We start from the raw sequence: 20855 nt of genomic DNA on the forward strand, positions 1-20855 counted from the left end.
AAAATGAATTTTATGTTCCAGTAAACTATTTGTATGGCTCTGGTGGCACTTGAGCACCGCTGGGAGTGACTCTTGCCTCTAGAGCATCATCGGGTATGAACTCTACAAGTAAAAACCCATCAGCAACAAACTTCAATTGTAAACATCAGTTTGAATTTTATATTCTTCCTGCCATAAATCATTATTTAGGGGCTAGGGTGATAACTTAAGGGATCTGGAGTACATGCCTAGCATTATTTGATCCCCAAGCCTCATGACCTGTTCTCTCCCTCAGCCCCCCAGCATCATCAGATTGGTCTCAGTGGTTGCCAGTACTGCCACTGACCCAAACACCCAACTGTCAGCCCCACACAATTGGACCAAATACTACCCCAGACTGGATTCTTCTGAGAAGACTCCCTATCCCTTGAGGAAAAATCCCCTAGCAACATATAAGGTCCGCTAAGGACAGCCTGGAGTGATCCCTGAATGCAGAGCCAGGAGAAACCCCTGATCACTGCCAGCCGCTGCTGGGTATGGCCCCAAAACTTAACAAAATAAAAAATTGTTTTCTCTTTCATTCTTTGTGTTGGGGATTGAATTATGATCAAATCCCATGATTTTGGTTTGATTTTGTTTCCAGCTGTTTAAATCCATTCTTAATTCATAGACTTCGATGAAACATGGTAGGGACATTTTGTCTATGGGCCCGTGGTTGCTTTACAGAATAAAAATATTCATTGGCAACCTGTGTTTGCCCACATTACTTCTTGCTTGAGTGGGGCCCCCTGCTGGCTGAAGAAACACAAACTAGTAGACACATTTTGAGATTGGTTAGATTACTAAAGCAAAAGGGATGAGATTTTAGAGTTGGAAATCTGAACCTGGGAGTTTTGTCAATAGTGAAATTGTATCTATCCATTATATACTTTCTAGAACTTAGACTTCAGCCGGGGCGTGGGGTGGTGGTGGAGAAGAAGCACACCTCTGAAAATTTGTTCTTAGTCTCTTTAGTCTCTGCAATGTTTTAACACAACCTGGGGCTCCTACATGCAGAACATTTACTCCAACTCTTTGAGTCATCTCTCTGGTCCTCTATTATCTTTTGAATAAGTGGCATTATGGCTAAAAAAAGAAGTTGAAACGATATTACAGTGGGTAGAGCATTTGCCTTGTACGTAGCTGACCCAAGTTCAATGTCCGGCGTCCTGTGTGGTCTCTTGAGTACTGTCAGGAGTGATTTCCTGAGTGCAGAGCCAGAAATAACCCCTGAGCATCACTGGGTGTGACCCAGAAAACCAAAAGAGAAAAAACAAATCATCTAAAAGAAAATTCTTATTCTTGTTGTTGTCTTTTAGGGGTCACACCCGGTGATGCTCAGGTTATTCCTAGCTCTGCACTCAGGAATTACTCCTGGTGTGCTGAGGGGACCATATGTGATGCCGGGGATTGAACCTAGGTCAGATGTGTGCAAGGCAAACATCCTAACCTTCATACTGTTGCTTCAGCCCCTTTAAGAAAATTCTTGGTTGTTATCCTGATTCAACCAGACTTACAAACATTTCCAAGAAAATGCCCTTTATTTCCTCAAAATTTCCCTCTAAGGATTTTGCTATCATAACATGGTAAGTATGAATTTTGGGAGTGGGTATCACCCAAATGGTAATCAGGAATCCTGGGGGCCCCTCCTGGTTGGCTGGTGTTCTAGTGCTAGAACCTGAAGATATTATGCTGTTCTGGCCATATGGTGCTAGGGACCATTAGGGCCATCCTGGCAGTGGTCAGAGACCTCCAGAGCCAAACCTGGTTGTTCTTGGAGGCCCATATGGTGATGGGGATGGAACTGGGGTCAGCTGCATTTGAGGCATCTGCCCTAATTGCTGTACTCTCTTTCCAGCTCTTAGTACATATTTTATAAGGAAACTTTTTCCAACTTTAAATACTTTACTATAGGCTGATAAATATCGGGAATGCTGTATATCGAAAACAGAGCAAAATTACTCTAAAATATTAAAGACTCCCTTTTAAAAACTCATTGATGGGCTGGAGAGATGATTCAGTGGGCTGAGTGTGTGTTATGCATGCAGGAGGTCCACATTTAGTCCTTGGCACTGTGTGTTCCCCAGTCACCACTCTTATCTTTCATATCAACGTGAACTTTAGTCAAAACTTCGTATAGCCTTGAAGCCTTTCATTACTATAACTTTTTTGGCAAGTCAGGAATATTGGTAATATATTGCTTCTAGCTATTTAAAGAAGTTTTAATTCAATATTATATTGTCACCATTTTGCAAGAGTGGGGAGGCTTGGACCACAACCAGTGATACTTGGGGATGTTCCTGGAGGTGCTCAGGGGACATCCAGGCATACGGGGGATTGAACTGGAGTCTGCTGCATGCAAGGTGAGCTCCTATTCCCCGTACTATCTCTCTGACCATATATATTTTTCCTTAGGTTCAGTTATGCTTTCTTTAAAAGAATAAAATTTATGTGTGTATTATAATAGCACTACACTGTAGCACTGTCCTTCTGTTGTTCATCAAGAGGGCACCAGTAACGTTTCTATTGTGAGACTTGTTACTGTTTTTGGCATATCGAATACGCCACAGGTAGCTCGCCAAGCTTTGCCGTGTGGACTGAATACTCCGGGTAGTTTGCCAGGCTCTCTGAGAGGGGCGGAGGAATTGAACCCAGGTTGGCCACTTGCAAGGCAAACGCCCTACCAATACGCTATCGCTCCGGCCCATTTATCATAATATTATTTAGAACTAAAACAATTTATATAACTAGAAAAGTGGCCCCTAACCACTGTATTATCTCTCAGTCCCCAAAACCAAACTTTTTAACTTTTTTTTGGTTTGTTTTTTTGGGCCTCACCAGAGAGTGCTTGGGATTTACCTCTGGCTCTATGCTCAGGAATCACTCCTAGCAATCCTCCAATCCTCAGGGCACCAAATGTATGGTGCTGGGGATCAACCCCAGCTTGGCTATGTGCAAGACAAGTTCCTTACCTGCTGTACTATCTCTCTGACCTCCTCCTGCCCCCAATTTTAAATTCCTTCTGAGCAAAAGCACAGCAGGTAGGGCGTTTGCCTTGCCCGAGGCAGACCCGGCCTACTCGGGTTCGATTCCTCCACCCCACTTGGAGAGCCTGGGCAAGCTACCCATGATGTATTCGATATGCCAAACACAGTACAACAAGTCTCACAATGGAGACGTTACTGGGCCTGCTCGAGCAAATCGATGAACAACAGGAGGACAGTGCAGATAGTCCTGCACTTACACTGTTGCTTACTGCTTACTGAGTTATAAACAAGTAACTGCAGATACATATTTCCACGCATGCTGTGTACTTCCAGTCAATATATATGTACTCAACTGCCAACTTTTGTTAATACCTGCCAGTGAACTTGACAACTGATCAATTATAGCCGGCATTTTGTGTGTTTGTCTGGAAAATAATCATTATGACTTTGCATCTGATATACAAGAGATAAAAAAAACTTAAGAAAGCTTTTTAAAAAACTTTCTTGGGGCTGGAGCAAGCCTGTACATTGCCGGGTGTGACCCAGAAAGCAAACAACCCACAAGCTTTCTTTATGCTTCCACTTTTCCACTTCCTCCCTTGGGAGGTCCACCTCCGCCCCCCCCCCCAAAAAAAAATATCATCACTGATTATCAGAGATTCGATTCCTCCACCCCTCTTGGAGAGCCCGGCAAGCTACTGAGAGTATCTCGCCCGCATGGCAAAGCCTGGCAAGCTACCCGTGACGTACTCGATATGCCAAACACAGTAACAACAAGTCTCACGATGGAGATGTTACTGGGCCCGCTCGAGCAAATCGATGAACAACGGGAGGACCGTGACCGTGATTATCAGAGAAATATTAGTCAAAATGACAATAAGGTATCACCTCATACCAGTGAGAATGGCCTATATGAAGACGTCCAGAAACATAAGCAGTGCTGATAGGAATGTTGTGAAAAGGAACCTTCATTCATTGATGGTGAATCTGTTTACTAGTTGTGCGGTTCTAAAAATGAACTTTATGACCCAGCAGTTCCACTTCTCACCATTTACCCCAAGACACAAAACATTAATTTGAAAAAATAAATGCACACTCGTGTTCATTGCAGTGCTGTTTATGATAGTCAAACCAAATGTCCAGCAATAATGGGTGGATAAAGAAATCGTGGTATACACAGTGGGTTACTACTCAGCTATAAGAAAAGATGAATTTGCTTTTACTGCAACTTGGTTAGTGGGGTGTCATGTTAAGCTAAATAAGTCAGGGAGAAGGATAATTGTTGGATGATTTCACTTATATAGTATATATGAAAAAAAAACAACAAGTGATTGGAGAGTATCAAGTGAAAACAAATCCTTGGGCTCAACAACAAAACAGGCTACCAAGCTGGGGTGGGGAAAGGAGACTGGATGGACTGACCAGAAAGGACCTATGGACAGAGGTGGAAGGTTTTTGCCACTCTAGTGCTGGTGCACTAACTTTGTACTCCAAAGGCATAAACATTAACATTGTAAACCAATTTAAAAAAAGTTTTTTAAATGTTTACTTTACTTCTGATTTTAGGATAAAATACCTGTACATGGGTGAAAAGTGAATAGCACTAAGTTAACATCCTCAAAATGCAAACTAAGAATATAAAAAGAAACTGATTTGATACGAGGGCATTTGTTGGGGCCATACCCTGTAGTAGCCAGGGACTATTCCTGGCTCTGCTCAGAGGTCACTCCTGGTGGTATTCAGGAGATGATATGTAGTGCCAGGAATTGAAATGGGTCAGCTGTGTACAGGGCAAGTGCTTTCCCATTGTCCCCCACACCCCCAGTACCATTTTTCCAGTCCCTGTCTCTGAGTTGTTTGTTTTTTAAAAGTATGTCAAAGGTCAGCAAGAATGCAGTAGGTAAGGTAAGGCACTTGTCCTGCACACGACTGACCTAGGTTTGACTCCCTGGCACCCCACATGGTCCCACGAATAATACCAGGAGTAATCCCTAACCACCACCAGGTGTGGGCCAAAAGTTTAAAAAAAAGTTTAAGTATGCCATAAATCTACATAAAATTTTAAAATGGGAAAGAAAAAGTAATTCACCTGTGTTGAGTTCTTGTTAAATATTGGTCATTGTGTTAGGTTGCTTGTCTTAAAATAGTCCTTTATATTTGTTGTTCCTCGCCAGTTTTTAAAATATTGCCTCAGAAAATTGAGGTTTGTGTAAATTAAAAACTTTTTTTGGGGTGGGGGCGCACACTCAGCAATGCTCAGGGCTTAATCCTAGCTCTTCAATCAGGGAGCACTCCTGTCAGGGCTCAGGGGATTGAATCCAAGACAGCCGTGTGAAGAGCAGGCACCCTATTTGCTATTCCATTGCTCCAGTCCCATAAATTTAAAAAAACTTGCCCTATTTTGTGCAGTGATGGAATGGTGGAAACAGTGTTTAAACAAATGGGTTTCGTTCTGGTGCATGTAAAACTTTTTTGATTGCTATTTCCCAGCAGTGCTGGGGCCACTGCGGCTTTAGAAGTCCATGTGGTGCTGGGGACTAAAACCCAGGGATCTGCATGCAAAGCATGCATTCCAACTAGTTCTGCTGTTTCACTGGCCCAGTGCATGGAAAAACTAGTGGATGTGGTCACCAACTACAGAACATCTTAAAGCTTTCAAAATTTAAGCTATAAACAGTTAAATTCCAGGATATTGGCTAAAAGCAGTACCAGGTGTCTGAAAATGTATGTTATTTTCTAGGGGTACAAATATATTGAAGTAGCATGGTCTCGATGAAGGTTCGTTCTTTTTCTTCTACCATGGACAATTTTTTCACTTCTCACTTGTTTCTTTTCATTATTGTTTGAGGATGTTACTGGTGGTGCACTGAGTAGTACTTGAGGGCTCCCAGGTGTCAGATGTCAGGAGGTGTTCAGGTGTCTTGTGGTATCAGATCAAACCTAGAACTTTCTGTAAGCAGGGGTTATGCTTTACCACTTGAGCCACGTCTCTGCTCATCTCAGTAATGTCTTGGAAAAGTGAAGGTTTTTAGCAGCCCCTTGAACTGGTAGTTGTTTTATCTCTGTAAAAATGGATTGTAATCTTTCCAAAAGCAGAGCTGCCAAACATGCTAATTGCTGAAAACGTTCTCTGCAAATAATTAATTCGCAGAACTTGTCCAATACTAAATACTCCAGCAAGGGGCATATTTTAAAATTTCCAGTCTTGGTCTGGAGAGATGGCTGAAAGAGCTGGAGCTCATGCATTGCTTATTGAAGACCTGGGTTTGGTCCCCAAAACATCTTGGTTTCCCTGAGCACCAGCCCAGACAGAAGTAGTTCGTGGATATTGTCAGGTATGGCCCAAAAGTGAAAAGAAAGTTCTTTTTATTTTTATTTTATGTTTTGGCTTTTTGGGTCACAACTGGCGATGCTCAATGTTATTCCTCCCTTTGCACTCAAGAATTACTCGTGGCCTGCTCGAGAGACCATATGAGATGCTGGGGCTCTAATTTTCAGTTGAGGTGAAGTACCTAGTGGGATCATGTGAGTTCTGTAACTTGTTCTGCTATGACCAAAGATAGAAAATTTTTATGGCATGATTATGGAGGGGAAAACTGTTACAGTTAACCAAAAAAATTTTTCCAAATTTCTGAATTTTACTGAAGGGAAATTGAAGCCTTGGAGAGGTTAAATAGTTTGACCTAAGGGTTTTCTAGTTAATGGTAGAAGAGACTAGACTAGGTGTGCTGAGTTTGAGTCTATAGTCCTTTATATTAATAAACTTAGTGTATGTATAAACTTAGTAGTAACCTTTCAAATACTTTTCCTTTATTACATTTAGCTTGTAGACTCCCAGATGAGTCTGAATTTATTTGACTGTATCATTCTAAATAGTTCTGTGAGTGTTTTTCAGAATTATGGATATAATTGAACTTATAAATTTACTAGGTTTTTAAAAAATATTTTCACTTTAGAAATATAAAAATAAAGGAAAAGTATATATAATTGTGTGTACAAATATGTAGTAATTTTGAATATCTGCAGAAATAACCAAATACAATTTTAAAAAAAGCTTTTTAGTAAAGCTGTGATAAACATTTTTATTTTTTTCTCAATTATTGTAATTTGATTTCTCATTTAGTATTTTATACATCTAAATTTTCTTATTTTGTTCTTTTTTGTTTGTTTTTTGTTTTTGCTTTCCCCTCCATAGATCTTGAGCCTGCTGATCGTACATCCATTTACATCTTAAATGTAGATCCACCTCCATCTACTTTACACTCACCACTTTGCTTACCACATCATGGATTACCGTCTCACTCTTCTGTTTTGTCACCATCGTTTCAGCTTCAAGGTCACAAAAACTATGAAGGAACATGTGAGATTCCTGAATCTAAGTACAGTCCATTAGGTGGCTCAAAGCCCTTTGAATGCCCAAGTATTCAAATCACATCCATCTCTCCTAACTGTCATCAAGAAATAGATGCTCATGAAGATGATCTCCACATAAATGATCCAGAAAGGGAATACTTGGAAAGGCCTTCTAGAGATCACCTCTATCTTCCTCTTGAGCCAACCTACCGGGAGTCTTCCCTTAGTCCTAGTCCTGCCAGCAGCATCTCTTCTAGGAGCTGGTTCTCAGATGCATCTTCTTGTGAATCTCTTTCACATATTTATGATGATGTGGATTCAGAGTTGAATGAAGCAGCTGCCCGATTTACTCTTGGATCCCCTCTGACTTCTCCTGGTGGCTCTCCTGGGGGCTGCCCTGGAGAAGATTCCTGGCATCAGCAGTATGGACTTGGACACTCCCTGTCACCCAGGCAGTCTCCTTGCCACTCTCCTAGATCTAGCATCACTGATGAGAATTGGCTGAGTCCCAGGCCAGCCTCAGGACCATCTTCGAGGCCCACTTCCCCCTGTGGGAAACGGCGGCATTCTAGTGCTGAGGTTTGTTATGCTGGATCCCTTTCACCCCATCACTCACCTGTTCCTTCTCCTGGTCACTCCCCTAGGGGTAGTGTAACAGAAGATACCTGGCTCAATGCGTCTGTCCAGGGTGGATCGGGCCTTGGCCCTACACTTATTTCATTTCAGTACTATGTAGACACTGATATCCCTCTGAAGACCAGGAAGACATCTGAAGATCAAGCTGCCATACTACCAGGAAAATTAGAGCTGTGTTCAGATGACCAAGGGAGTTTATCACCATCCCGGGAAACTTCAGTAGATGATGGCCTTGGATCTCAGTATCCTTTAAAGAAAGATTCATCCGGTGACCAATTTCTTTCAGTTCCTTCACCCTTTACCTGGAGCAAACCAAAGCCTGGTCACACCCCTATATTTCGGTGAGTTGACAGAAATGGCTCCTGGCCAGTTTTATGCTGTGGATTTTTGTTAGTAAATTCCTTAGAATGGTTTGACCATTTTTCCTTTTTCTTCTTCTTTTCTGCCAGTTGAATTAATAAGTATTTAATTTCCTTTGCGTCTTGAAACTTTTTTTAGATAGGCAAAATTTATTTATGTAGAATAAATTTAATAAGTTACTTTCAAGAACTCCTTAAGGGAATTTTTTTTTCTTTTGGGTGTTTTACACCTGGTGTTGCTCTGGGACTGCTGTACGTTGTTGTAGGTACAGCATATGCCCTAGCCAGTTTAGCCTTAAAGGGAATTTTCTTATAAAAAAAAAATACAAAAAAACCCTAACCTAATCATAGTATGAATTAAGTTGCTAATAAATTTGCTAGGGAATAACAGACATTATATAGTATGAGCTTAGTACACAAATGAAAAATTTCATATATATAGTAATTTAAAGGGGTTTTTTTGTCTTTTGCTTTTATAAGTTTGTGATTTTATATATGAGAGGAATTTTTATTTATGTAAGTGTGCTTTTCTTTATGTCTTTTGGATTTTTTGTTTGTTTGTTTGTTTTGGGGTCACGCCTGGTGCTCAGGGCTTACTCTGCACTCAGGGATTAATCCCGGCAGGCTCAGGAATGGCAGGGATCAAACTGTCAGCCGTGGGCTAAGGCAAATGTCTTACCTGCTGTACTATCGCTCTGGCTCCAGGACTTTTGGATTATTCTTTTATATTTGAAAAAAAAGTATAAAAATGTAAACTTCATGTTTGTAATAAAGTGTGTATGTATATATATATAATTTATATATAATTTGTGTATGTGTATATACCCTTTTTTTAATAATGTAGGAATACTGCTATTGTTCAGCCATTGATTAAGCTGATTGAATTGGGCATGAACTCCACATTACTTTTTTTTTTTAAATATATCACTGTGAGATAGAATTACGAAGCTTTCATGTTTGAGATTGAGCCATACAATGATGGAACACCCATCCCTCCACCAGTGTACATTTTCCACCACCCACATCCCAGTCTTCACCCTACCTCTATGCAGACAATATCCCCAATACCATCTCTCTAATTTTGGGCATTATGTTTTGCTCGAAAAGTCCCACCACCATTCAAGCCTACCTGCCAGGGGCAGATGCTGGATAACTTATTTTCCATTGCTCATTTTGAATATCATGAGAGCTTGCATGGCCATCAATGTAAATGTAAATTTCTAGATTGTAAATGGTTGGGTTCCAAGACCTCTCTGTTTGGCACTAATCCATTTTGGGGTTCAACTGGGAGTCTCTGGGCCAGGGCTGTTGGTACGCTAAGATGGCACCCTGAAGCAAATTGTGGGCCGAACAGCCAGTCTACTGGGTGGGCGGGACGCAGGTAGGGACAGCCCTGGTCCCCTGCCGCTATGTGGCCTGGAGATTTAGTCCTGGAACCCTCATCCCGGGGGCAGGGGCTATACTTTTTTTCTAAGTAAAGCAAGGTAGTTTTAATTTAAACTTACTTAGAAAGATGTGTGGGGAGAGGAAGTATGTGTTCAAGAGGAAACTTTAGTGGGCTGAAGCGATAGCACAGCGGGTAGGGCGTTTGCCTTGCACACGGCCAACCCGGGTTCGATTCCCAGCATCCCACATAGTCCCCCAGCACCTCCAGGAGTAATTCCTCAGTACAGTGCCAGAAGTAACCCCTGTGCATCATTGCGTGTGACCCGAAAAGCAAAAAAAAAGGAGAGAGAACTTGGCTTCTCCAGAGTGGAAAAGCAAAGAACCAGAGACAAGTGAGATATGTGTTGAAGGGAAAACAAGAACTTGAAGAGCTTAAGATTATGAATTTTTATGTCATGTGTACACAAAATATATGCACATATTTTTCTCTTTATATAATATACATATGCATTTGGATCACAAGTTCAGTTAAATTCTGGAATAAAGAACAATGTAATAGACTGAAGGGATAACATAGCGGGTAAGACACTTACCTTGCATGTGGCCAACCCAAGATCAGTCCCAAATACCACATAGGGTTAGTGTCCTGAGCACTGCCAGGAATGATCCCTGAGCACAGAGCCAAGAGTAAGTTCTAAATACTGCTACAAAAACAAAAAAATCCTATAAAAACAGTGTAACAGTTCTTTTTCCAAAATGACTTGTAAGTTATCACAATACCACTTTCAAGATCAATTTGTATATATCTCATAAGAACTAATACTATTGGTTTTTTGGGTGGGGGTTGGCCCACTCCATATAATCCTCAGGGGTGATTTCCTGGCTCTGCTCAGGGTTATCCTAGGCACGCTTAGGAGACCATTTGGTACCAAATAATCAAACCTGTGCCTCTTTGCTAAGCAAGTACTTAGTTATCTCTGCAGCCCAAGAACAGGCTTCTTGATTGAGAGAACCTTCCATGGGAAACCTGGCATTTCTTGGTCAACCAAAGCAGTGACTCAATTAAAGGGCACACAGATGCATTGCTGTTTGACTCTGTGGTGCTGTGGATACCTGGGCTACCCTGATATGTTTGGGGCCCTCAGGACCCACAGTAAGCAATGCTCAGTGTCTTCCATGGTTATATCTGGTGATGCTCAAGGTCAGCTGCTTACAAGGCATGCACATTATTTATTTTTAAAATATTTTTTATTGAGGTGCCATAATTTACAGAGTTATTCATAGCACCCAGTTTTACAGTAACTCATGATCAAATTCCATTTGTACAATTTTCCAACATCAATCCCATCACCAGTGTCAGAAACCACTCCTCCTGGCCAGGCTCCAGGACCATATGAGGTGCCAGGGACCGAACCCGGATTGGCCGCATGCAAGGCAAGCACCCTAACTGCTGTACTATCGCTCTGGCTCGAAGGCACGCACCTTAATACCTGTACTCTATATCCAGCCCCAAAACAGACAACTTTATAATTTATTAAATCTCCACATGGAGTAAAATGGATTTACCTTCTTTTTTTCCACCCATCTTTTGCTAGAGATCCTGTTTACTTTTTTTTTTTCTGCTTTTTTATTGCTATGAGTATTTCTAGATTCTGATAATCTTAATCTTTTTAGGGATTTTCAAAGTCTGCAGACCAAGTATTGAAGCAGGTTGAGAGTTAACAAGATTAAATTGTTTCAGACTAATAAAAATTAATACCTTTCGGTTTTATAATGGCAAGTAAAACTAGGCTGAAGACATTCCGGAGGCAATGAAGTTTACAGTAGGAATGATAGCATCTTGGAGGTGAAAAGCCCTGAAAAGCCCTGTTTTACAAAGTTCTCATAAAATACTACTTTTTCATACATCATTCTGGCTTCGGTTCCATTCAGATTTGCTCAGGAGACATGTAAATTATTTTTGTTTTTATTTTGTTTTTGTATTTTGGGCCACACCTGCTGGTTCTTGGGGGCTACTTATAGTTCTGTGATGACTTCTGGCAGTGCTCAGGAAACTGTGTAGTGCTGAGAATTGAGCCCAGAATGTCCACGTGCCATGCATGCATTCTAGCCCTTTGAACTATCTATCTGGTCCCAAGTTGTTCTTTTTATTTATGCCTATATTTGCAATTTAATATATCTAAAGAACCTAAGGCCCTTTAAACCAGTGTTTTCTCAACCTTTTTCTGACCATGGTCCCCTTCTGACTTCTCTTTCTTCCTGTGGACCTGTAGCTGCTGCTCCCCCTAATCTGATGATGTAACAGCACATTTATGCAGTTTTCACCCTTGGCCCACTTGGAGTGTTGAGTCCACCGGGGTCATTCGCCCCAACTGAGAAAGACTGATTTAAACTATTTAAATTAGAGTGAGAGAGAGAGTGTGTGTGTGAGAGAGAGGAGGGGGAGGGAGAGAGGAAGACGGGGGGGGGGGGGGAGAGAGAGAGAGAGACAGACACAGACACGGACAGAGAGAGAGGTTGTAAATCTGGGGCTTCATACATCCAGGGCAAATGCTCTACCCTTTAGCTGGCCCCTAAACTAATTACTATTTAAATTATCGATCAGTTGATAGTATCTCTAAAATTGACAGATGTTGTAGTTGGCCATCAGATTTGTCAGCAGTGTTTGTACTGATAATAAAATTTTACTTCAAATTGAACTATTTTGTTGAATATAAACAATATTTTAGAAAGATAGGAAAGAACAATAGGGAGAACATGGGGAAAGCAACATGTGTGTTTGGCTGACTTAATTAACAGAGATACACACCAAGGAGGGGATTTTTACTGAGACAAATGTGTAGATTGATTTGGAGACTGGTACACATAAACAAAGACTTGCTTTTTGGGGGTTAAGAGTGCTGGGGGCCTACTCCCTGCTCATTGTTCTGGGGGTACTTGAGTGCTTGGGGGCCGTGTCGTGTCCAGGATTGAACCTAGGCCTCTCACATGTGCTCCAGTCCTTTGAGCTAGCTCCTAAACCCTAGACTTTCAATTTTTTATTTTTCTCTCACACTTGTTTGTTCTGGTATAAAATTACAGTGTAGATGTGATTTTCACCACCCCCTCATTTTTTTTTTTTTAGATAGTGTTTGGCAGTGCTGGGGATCGATCGAATGTAAGACTTCACATATGTAAAGCAGGAATTGGATCACTGAGCCACACTCCAGCCCCACACAAAAAAATAAATAAATATGGGAGGGGGCAAGGAACACACTCAACAGTGCTTACTCCTGGCTCTTTGCTCAGGGATCTCTACTGGTAATGGTTGGGGGCCATATTGGATGCCGGCATCAATCCCAGATAGGCTGTGTGCAAAGCACTGCTATAATATCTCTCTGGCACTAGTTTGCAAGTTTTAAGAAAAGAATAGAGAGCCAAAAGGTAGATTAAAAGCAATTCTGGGTCTGGAGATAGAGTACAGCGGGTAGGGCATTAACCTACCTGGGTTCAATCCCCTGCATTCCTTAGACTTCTGAGCGCCACTGGGGTAATTCCTGAGAACAGAACCAGGAGTAACTCTTGAGCCTCACTAGTTGTGAGCCCCTACAAAATAAAACAAAATTCTAGTTAAGAATTGCCCACCATATCCAATATCACAATTTGCTAAGTGCATTTTTATTTCAGAAAACTTCTTCATGGTTATCAGAAGAAAGTTGTTGATTTTTATCACTGTTTATGAATGGTATCATGATGAAGTAAATATTTCCTTGTGTATTTTATTTATAGCACATCTTCGTTACCTCCACTAGACTGGCCTTTACCAACTCACTTTGGACAATATGAGTTGAAAATAGAAGTGCAGCCTAAAACTCATCATCGAGCGCATTATGAAACCGAGGGTAGCCGAGGAGCTGTAAAAGCGTCAACTGGGGGACATCCTGTTGTAAAGGTATGGGATCTTGGGGTCATGCTATTGATAGAAACACATACATGAAACAGAAGGTAACCTGAAGAGCAGTTTATTGCTTATAGGTGAAAAATTTTAGAGAATAGTAATAATAGTCATTTGTTTACTGCCTACAACTTAATGCTCCTGTGGAAATGGGGTGGGATGATATTTGATGTTCTTTCAAATCCCTGCTGTGTGGAGCAGAAGCCCTGTTTATTTTCCTTCGAATGTTTTATATACATTTGACTCAGTTCTTGCCATTGTAGTAATATATTCCCACCAGGAGTGTTTCCTGAGTACAGAGCCAGGAATAAGTCCTGATTAGCATGGGTGTGCCCTCTCCCACACCCTCTTAATAAAAAGAAGAACAAATATGGCACTCCTGTCTCTGCTTTTTCAACTGTGTGCAAATGTGGGTGAATTGCACTTGATGTTACCATTTACACTATGTTTCTCCACATAACATAAGAGGAAAATGACTAAATTTCATTTGTGTGCACATTTTATACTTCACTGATTTATTTAAGTTTTATTTATGTTTTGTGTTGTTGGGCCGCACCCCGCTTTGCTCAGGGCTTACTCCTGGCCCTGTGCTCAGGGGTTACTACTGGCAGAGCTTGTGGGGACCAGAGGTGGTGCCTGGGCTTGAATCAGGATCTGCTACTTGCACAACAAATGCCTTACCTGGTGTGCTCTCTCTCCAGCCCATTAGTTTTTTATTGTGATCATGTTGGTATTTTAAAAATAGAATCTTTGCTATTAACATCTTGAAATTTACTGAATTATTTAAACCAAACATTTAAAAAAGATTTCACATCTGAACATACTGTAGATTTCTTGACTATAAATATTAAAACATTTACAAACCACTTCTAGTTAAATATAGATTAAGCACATATGTTTACTTACCTTTGTTAGCCATTAGACAGATGTAACTTAAGCTGATTGGAGAGAATCAGTAAGGAACACAAGAACCCAGCTGAACCATGACCAGGTGCAAGCACCACACAAAAAGGGTGTGAAGGGTCAGACATGCAGCTTCGTAGTAGAGCAGATACCTTGCATGTATGAGGCCTTGAGTACAATCTGTGGTATTGCTAAAAAAGATGGGATTGCAAACCCTGGGGAACATCACAACCAGATAGATGTGTGAGCACCACAACTGGGCATTTGTACAGCCTCCAGTTATCACAACATTAACAACAATAAATAATCAAGGGTGGAGGGAATTTTAAAAGAATTTTTAAGGGGCTGGAAAGATAGTAGAGCAGATAGAATGTTTGTCTTGCGTGCAGCTAACCCAGGTTCAATCCCCACATCTCAAGCACCCTCAGAAATAAGTCCTTAGTGCGGAGCCAGGAGTAACCCTGAGCATTGTTGGTGTGGCCCCAAAAATAATTTGTAAAATTACATTACCTGTTCAAAATCAGTGACTTCAAAAGGGTTAGGTTTGGTTTGATTTTGTCAGTTTTTTGCAGGGACTGTTCAAAGTGGATTATGCTATGCTGGTATCAATCCTAGTATTCACTCATGACCTCTGCAACTTGGTCCACACCTCTAATCCTCTAACGTTTTTTTTTCTTTCTTTTTTGGGCCACATCCAGTGGTTCTCAGGTCTTACTCCTGGCTCAGTCCTCAGGTAGATAGAGCTTCTGATAGAGGTAGGGGTCAAACTTGGGTTGGCCACTTATAAGGCAAACATCTTACCTACTATACTGTCTCTGTAGGCCCTAATACCTCCTTTATTTGCTAGTGCTACCCTTGGTGCCAGAATTCCACCACTACTGCTCCTCGATAAATATTACAGGACAGAAAAATAACCTAAATTGTGTTATTGGTAATAGACAAAGTCTTCATGTCCTTTCCTTGGGAGAGGAGGTTAATTAGTAAAATTTGATGTTGTTAGATTACAAATTCCTCTACACAGGGATGGACAAGCAGTGGAGAGGAGGAATAAAGCATTCACCCGAAGAAATAACAATCCTTTTATATATTTGAGAGTTGTTTTGTTTGGGGCTATACCCTGAAGTGCTCAGGGCTTCCTCCTGGCTTAGGGATAACTCCTAAGTGATCCGTGGACCACAAAGGGTGCCAGGGACCAAACCCAGTTGGCTACATGCAAAGCAAATGCCCTACCCACTGTACTATCACTCTGGCCCTTTAAAAGGTTATTTTTTTGTTGTTTAATTTTTTTTATTTTTTAATTGAATCACAGTGAGATAGTTAAAAAATTGTTCATGACTGGGTTTCAGTCATATAATGTTCTATCTAACACCTGTCCCTTCACCAGTGTGCATTTCCCACCACCACTGTCCCCAGTTTCCCTCCCACTCCTACCCTGCAAGATGTTTTTTAAAATTTCCCTGATTAGGTCTTATATTTGAACTCATGAATGCAGACTATTAGCTAACACATGTATCACTAATTGCTTGCCAAACACTTATGTAGCCTGTATTCAGTATCATGTATCTTGATACTTTAAAACAGTAGAGAAAAAATTTGCATATTATTGGATAGCTCATAATATCTCAGATTTGAAAGGCACATACCTACCTACTCCACCCAGCATTGCTCTATGAAAATATCACTAGCACTGTGATTCACTACCACAGCTTCTTTTAAGTGCCAGAAATCCTCCACTATGCTACTCAAAAATGGGCTTTAAGCAACCTCTTTTGTCACAGTGATCCTTTGGCATTTAATGGGTTAGAAAGCCACAATAAAAAATTTTCCCCCAGAGACACCTGTAGTCAAGTATGCATGGTTATTACTGAAGAAGCTATCTCCAAAACTTTAAGGTACCCCACCAAGTGCAGAGAAGCCACAATCCCAAAGTAGAGTATTTAGAAAGAGTTGGGAAACTTCCTCTCTTCGTACTTAATTGTTATAGGGACAGAAATACTCTGAGATACTCTAGACTTTCATTAATTAAAGACTAGAGTTGTATCAAGAGATTGAAATAAATTCCTCCATGGCATTTTCAGGGAAACCAGAATTGGGCAACAGAGCTGCTGAGAGAAGGGCTTGGGGCTCAGAACTCAGGGCCAGGACAAGAGCAAAAGACTCCCCATTAACAACAACAAAAAAATCAAACATCTTGATGGCAGGTCTGAAAATTCTTCAGAGCCAGAAATAGTACTGGAGTTAACGCACTGACTTTGCATGCAGCTGACGCTGGGTAGATCTCAGAAACCTCGTGGTCCCTGAGCATTGCCATAGGCAACTTCCGAGTACAGAGCCCCTCAGTGTTATTGGGTATGGCCCAAAGCCCCATCCCCCGAAAAAAAATTCTGCTTTCAAGGACTAGAGTCTTGGTTATGAAGCATAACTGTAGATTTTAGAGCATAAGCATAGATCTCCATATCTAACCAGTGCTCAGATGCCTTGCATTCTCAGAGTCTTTGAAGATGAAGCAGTCCTGAATCAAACTAGCACTTTAGGAAAAGGCAGACCTGCTTCAAGAACTGTGATTTGGCAGTGGTTAAGTATGATACTAAGAGACGGGCTGGAGAGACGTACAGGAGTTAAGGTGCTTGCCTTATGTGTGGCAGACCTGGTGCTGTGTATTGTTCCTCAAGGCACCATAAGGAGTAACCCTTGAGCACCACAAGGACACATGAGGACATTATATGTGTGAGTAGGGTCGGGGGTGGGGGTGGGGTGGGGTGTCACTGGCACTTTGTTAGCAGTTGGGTGCAGTTACTTAAAAAAAAATTAAGAAGCTGTAGAGGTAGAACAGAGGATAAGTTGCTTGACTTGCATACAACCAAACCCGGCTTTGGATCCTTGGCACCTCGTATGGTCCCCCACCCCTGCCAGGAGTGATCCCCAAGTATAAAGTCAGGAGTAAGTCCTGCTGGGTGTGGCCTCAAACAAACAGTTTTTAAGCTGAAAAAGAAATTGTGTTGGTAACCTGTGATTCAGGCTTTTTCAGACTTCCCACTAAAACAAAATGTTTGATTTTAACAGTTTATTAGATGATCTTTCTACACATTCAGGTCTTCACAGAACTCTAAAAAGGTTTTGCAAAATTCTGTTAATAAGAAAATTTATCAAAAAAAAAAAGAAAAAATACCCTCTTCCTTTTGTAACATATTCCAGAGGATGGGTGGGCGAGTGTGTGTGTGTGTGTGTGTGTGTGTGTGTGTGTGTGTGTGTGTGTGTGTGAGAGAGAGAGAGAGAGAGAGTGTGAGAGAGAGAGTGTGTGTGTGTGTGTGTGTGTGTTTGTGCTTGCAAGGATATGGGGGACTTGAGGTTCCACCCAGTAAGGCTCAGCGCTTACTCCTGGTTCTGTTCTTAGGCATCACTGCTGACAGTGTTCAGACCATATACTGGGTGCCAGGAATCAAACCTGGGTCAGTTGCATGTAGAGCAAGAACCCTCCCCACTGTACTTTGTCTCCTGACCCCATATTCCAGAACTTTAAAACTCGAAACTTCTGAAATAGAAGAGGCTATTTGCTGTTTTTTTTCCAATTATCTTTTTTTAAATAACATTGTATGTGTCAATAATGTCTGTTACAGATATGATAGACTTAGTGTTCTCAGCTAATTGTGAAATACTTACTATTAATTATACTTTTTTGTTTGTTTCTTTTTCCTGCTTAGCTCCTGGGCTATAGTGAAAAGCCAATAAGTCTACAGATGTTTATTGGAACAGCAGATGATCGATATTTACGGCCTCATGCATTTTACCAGGTTCATCGAATCACAGGGAAGACTGTTGCTACAGCGAGCCAAGAGATAATAATTGCCAGCACAAAAGTTTTGGAAATTCCACTTCTTCCAGAAAACAACATGTCAGCCAGGTAGATTGAAAAATAGTTCAGTCAAAACACTTCTTTCTTTTCCTAAGACAGCTTTTGGGGAAAACATATTTCTGTTTCTAGTCCAGAAATCATGGCAGAGCCTGGCAAGCTCCCGTGGCCTATTTGATATGCCAAAAACAGTAACAAGTCTCACAATGGAGACGTTACTGGTGCCCGCTTGAGCAAATCGATGAACAACGGGAGGACAGTGCTACAGTCCAGAAATAAAGTGCTCATTCTTCTAAATTGAATAACATTATCTAAACAATAATGTTGGATTTGTAGCATGTTTGCTAAGGTTGATCGCAAATTTACAGAAAGAAGACTAAATTCAGCAAAAAATTGTACATCATGTAGTATCCGATAAGCACCAAGTTTGATGATAAAAATGAAAACATAGGAACTTTTTCAGAGTCTGAGGATGGTCCAACATTAGAGAGCCTCCCTTGTAAACATGAGGCCAATATCATCGGGAGTTCAATCCCTGTCACTATCCTACATACTGCAGATACAATTCCAGCAGTTCTTCTCTTTGGGATCCACACAAAGTGTCTTCTCTCTGGTCCCCCACAGCCAAGTGTGCTAGAGTACCACAATTAATATGTGACTTTAGGCACTGCATTCAAGTGTGTGTTCCCTAGGCACCAAACTCAAAAGTAGATGAACACAACCAAGCGTTGCTACCCCTGGTCTTTGCAGCAACGGTGACAAAAGGAAATGAAGAGGGGGAAATAGGTGGACTTTTTGTGTAGTTCAAAGTCTGATATGGTAGACAATAAATAAATTGTAGCGGTGCAATTTTGATTCCTTAAGGGAAACTGACTCTTCCTTCAGGTGTCCTGTTTGTTCCACTTATAAATAAGATGAGGTGGTAATTTTCTAAATGAGAAGGTAATAGAATTTTGTTCAGGTTGAGTTTCAGGATTATATATAGTTGGTTGTAATAGAAACCTGAAGTGCAGTGGCTTATTTTTACTTGCTTTGTTCAAATGGTCAGTATTTCCTAATGATATGGTAGACTGCTTTACCAGACAAGGAGAGACGTCATCATATTTACTTTTAGCTTTGACGTTTCTGGTAAAAGTCATAATTGGTAATTATAGTAATTTATATAACCATCAGTTTGCAATATATTTTCTGTTCTTTTTATTTACAATTTTTTTCTTGACTTTATTTTGTATTATAAAATACCTCATATCCTTTCTCAAAATAATCACAAAATCACAAATCATCCTGTTATTCGTCGATTGCCTCGAGCAGGCCCCAGTAATGTCTCCTTCATCCTAGCCCTGAGATTATATTAAAGGCTCTTTAGGAGATTGAGACCCATCATTGTTACTGGTATTTGGCATATTGGGTACGCAACGGGGAGTTTGCCAGAAATAATAACTGGCAAAATAATAACTGTACCAATAAATTAAAAAGAATTAATGAATTGTGTTCTGTAGAGGTGTACAGGTGGTAAGGTGCTTGCCCTGGTAAGAGACCGAACACCGAACATGGTCCCCTTAGCACCACTAGGAAGGCTGAAAAAACAGCAACAAAAACGAATACATGATTTTTTTTTGCTGGGAGTGGGGCGGGGGGTGTTGTGGGTGGAGGTATGGTGCTCATGTCACACCCAGCTATGCTCAGGACTTACCGCTGACCCTGCGCTCAGGAATCACTCCCGGAGGGACTCAGAGGACCATATGGGTTGAACCCGGGTTGGATGCATGTGAGGCAAGTGTCTTAACCATTGTGCTATAGTCTTTCTAGCCCCAAGAATATACGAGCTTTTAAAGTATTAAGAAACTTTCAGGGAATCGAGAAAGTCTCACACAACAAATAATTTTGAAATTGATACATAATAAACATTTATTTACATAACGATTGTTTTTAAAATGCATTTTTAATGAACCTAGGAAGTTCTTAACTTATAGTTCCACCATTAACATTAGCTCCACCAACAAAGTACCTCACTGCATTCAATGCAGGACAGAGAGATTTCCACTGTCCTACCAGGTGATGCTGACACAACACAGATTTGAATAATCCTCTCTGTGGGAATACTCCAAATCATTGTTAAAAACCAGAATAGATTGGAATATATTTGTCTCCTGCTTTCCCCATGAACAGAGGTGATTATTACGGTTTGTGGTCCTTCTCTGGTATATATACTTTCTCCCTAGTTCTGGTCAGAAAGCACAAAGCCTCAAAAATACTATTGTTACAAGTAATAGGTACCTAACCCCTTTGCCTCATTCTGTCATGCACATACCTGAAAATTCTTTGCCCATTCACTCTACTTTGGTGATAGATTAGGAAGTAGCGATCCTATAGGAACCAAGGCATGTGACAACATTTAGTGTCCCCAAGAGACCATTAAGGAAGAAGCA

General features: G+C 40.9%; 1 protein-coding gene across 2 annotated transcripts in view; it reads left to right on the forward strand.

Moving 5' to 3' along the window:
- NFATC3 (nuclear factor of activated T cells 3) overlaps positions 1-20855 on the forward strand; it is a 91640-nt gene that overhangs the window by 29454 nt on the left and 41331 nt on the right. For both annotated transcript variants that reach the window (XM_056136285.1, XM_056136286.1), the window contains exons 2-4: positions 7201-8335; positions 13508-13670; positions 18278-18477. In XM_056136285.1, the coding sequence (XP_055992260.1) occupies positions 7201-8335; positions 13508-13670; positions 18278-18477 (1498 nt within the window). The remainder of the gene's footprint in view (positions 1-7200; positions 8336-13507; positions 13671-18277; positions 18478-20855) is intronic.

This window comes from Sorex fumeus, unplaced genomic scaffold (assembly GCF_029834395.1).
Source record: "Sorex fumeus unplaced genomic scaffold, SorFum_2.1 ptg000122l, whole genome shotgun sequence".
In the NCBI taxonomy this organism is placed as follows: domain Eukaryota; kingdom Metazoa; phylum Chordata; class Mammalia; order Eulipotyphla; family Soricidae; genus Sorex; species Sorex fumeus.